This window comes from Pteropus vampyrus, unplaced genomic scaffold, assembly GCF_000151845.1.
Source record: "Pteropus vampyrus isolate Shadow unplaced genomic scaffold, Pvam_2.0 Scaffold313, whole genome shotgun sequence".
In the NCBI taxonomy this organism is placed as follows: Eukaryota; Metazoa; Chordata; class Mammalia; order Chiroptera; family Pteropodidae; genus Pteropus; species Pteropus vampyrus.
In genome coordinates, this window is record NW_011889094.1 from 420,949 (window position 1) to 422,658 (window position 1,710).

At 47.4% G+C, this 1,710-nt stretch overlaps 1 protein-coding gene across 1 annotated transcript in view; it reads right to left on the reverse strand.

Moving 5' to 3' along the window:
• Window positions 1–1,710, reverse strand: part of ERMARD (ER membrane associated RNA degradation) — a 21,023-nt gene that overhangs the window by 9,632 nt on the left and 9,681 nt on the right. Inside the window, exons 8-9 of the mRNA XM_023521738.1 lie at window positions 556–589; window positions 22–89 (exon numbers count right to left, since the gene is read on the reverse strand). Coding sequence (XP_023377506.1) covers window positions 22–89; window positions 556–589 — 102 coding nt within the window. The remainder of the gene's footprint in view (window positions 1–21; window positions 90–555; window positions 590–1,710) is intronic.

Genomic DNA, 1,710 nt, shown 5'->3' on the forward strand with positions numbered 1-1,710 from the left:
GCCTGAATCTCCACCTGAGACTTTGCTTTTGTTTCCTCCTGCAGGCTGACTCCACGGTGTCACACACACTTCAGGGTATGTAAGAATTACTACCCAGGATGACACATACAAAAGCCTCTAAACTCCACAAGTGACAGAAGGCATTTCCAATGGTAATTTTTACTATTCCAGATTTTCACCTTCAGAATCCGACCCCAAACATGCAGACTAAACGCATCAATGCACACTACGTGCTCCCGACAGCGGTCGACGTGTAGTTCACGTGCAGACAGGGAACGTGCTAATGAAGTCTGACACGTAGGCCTCTAAGGAATCACAGCAGGTGACGGTGCACCTCCTGGCGCTTCCGACTTTGGCCTCTATAGCCTCGGAAATGGTCTCATTTAGCCTGAAAACTACATTTAACTCTATGTAAGTTTTTTTGTTGTTTGGTTTATATGACTATCAATATTTTCCTGTAAACGTGACTTATGGCTGCTCTTTAATTTTGTATTTTAACTTGCATTTTAAAAAAACACAACATTTTACTTGTTTCAAGATACTTTATAAATTTACTTACTTCATCAAAGGTGGTATAAAGAGCTGTTGACTTCAGAAAAGAAAAAAAAAGAAATAATTAAAGCAAAATACAAGCAGAGTGACATTACTCAAAGCAGGAAAACGTTCGAGCACATGGCAACATGAAGTGTCTTTTGAAGATGACGCTCCACGCTGCCGCACTGTGGGAAGAACTCGCCAGCACGAGCACGCGGCAGAGGACGGGGCCCCAGCACCGCTGCCAGGCGCGGCCCCGCCCTCGCCCGCTTGGGGCAGACCCGTGCGGCGCCACGGTCCCGGGACTTCCGTCCCCACCCGCATGCAGAACGCTTCCGCTGCTGGCGTGCGTGTGGGATGCCCAGGGAGGACGGCCGAGAAGGCTTCGCTCTTCACATCGGTGTGGTCAGGACAGAGTTCAGACGCGGGCCCTGGGGCCGCAGTGTCTAATCCCGACTTCAACACTTTGAACATGAGAAGCCCTCAGCGCCTCCACAGCGTCTCTGTAAGACGGGCCATGCGCAATGGCCACCCCAAAAGGCTGCTGAGAAAGTCTGCAGGATTTTACAGATGACATGACGGAATCAGCATTCTGTGGGAGCCAGCTCTCGGGAAGTGCGGTCTTACCTGTTAATGCTCACCAATGGATTTCCAATTTGGGATTATCAAATGTTGTTAGACGTTTATTACTATACAGATTACTCAAAATTTGCATCTTTAACCCCCAAACCTGTACTGCTGACTCTCAAAATTTTTCCTGAGCTCTATTCTAAGTCACCAATGGCCTAGTAAATATCCTCAGTACTTTCTCAAAAAAGCTGAGCTTTCCATTCGTCCCCATAAACCACATGCGCTGACTTCCCCCTTGTTTCAGGGAAGTGGTATAAGTGTCTTCTCTGTCACCCCTAAAAAGTCAGGAGGCCTCTTAAAAGTCAGGAGGCCTCGCTCGTCTTCACACCTTGCGCTGATCTGAGGAGACCTTGTGCCGTCACGAGTGCTCAGTAAGCAACGGCGTTTGCACAGCATTGTTTCGCAAAGTCTCTTCACAGTAAGTACTGCTCTACAAACAAACTGATGCTAAGTTTATTCTAGATAAAAGCCTCGGCTAAAATTCAAGGTATTCTCTAAGTTACATCCTCTGTGGAAACAGTCACGCTATTTCTTTGTGCGGTCAAA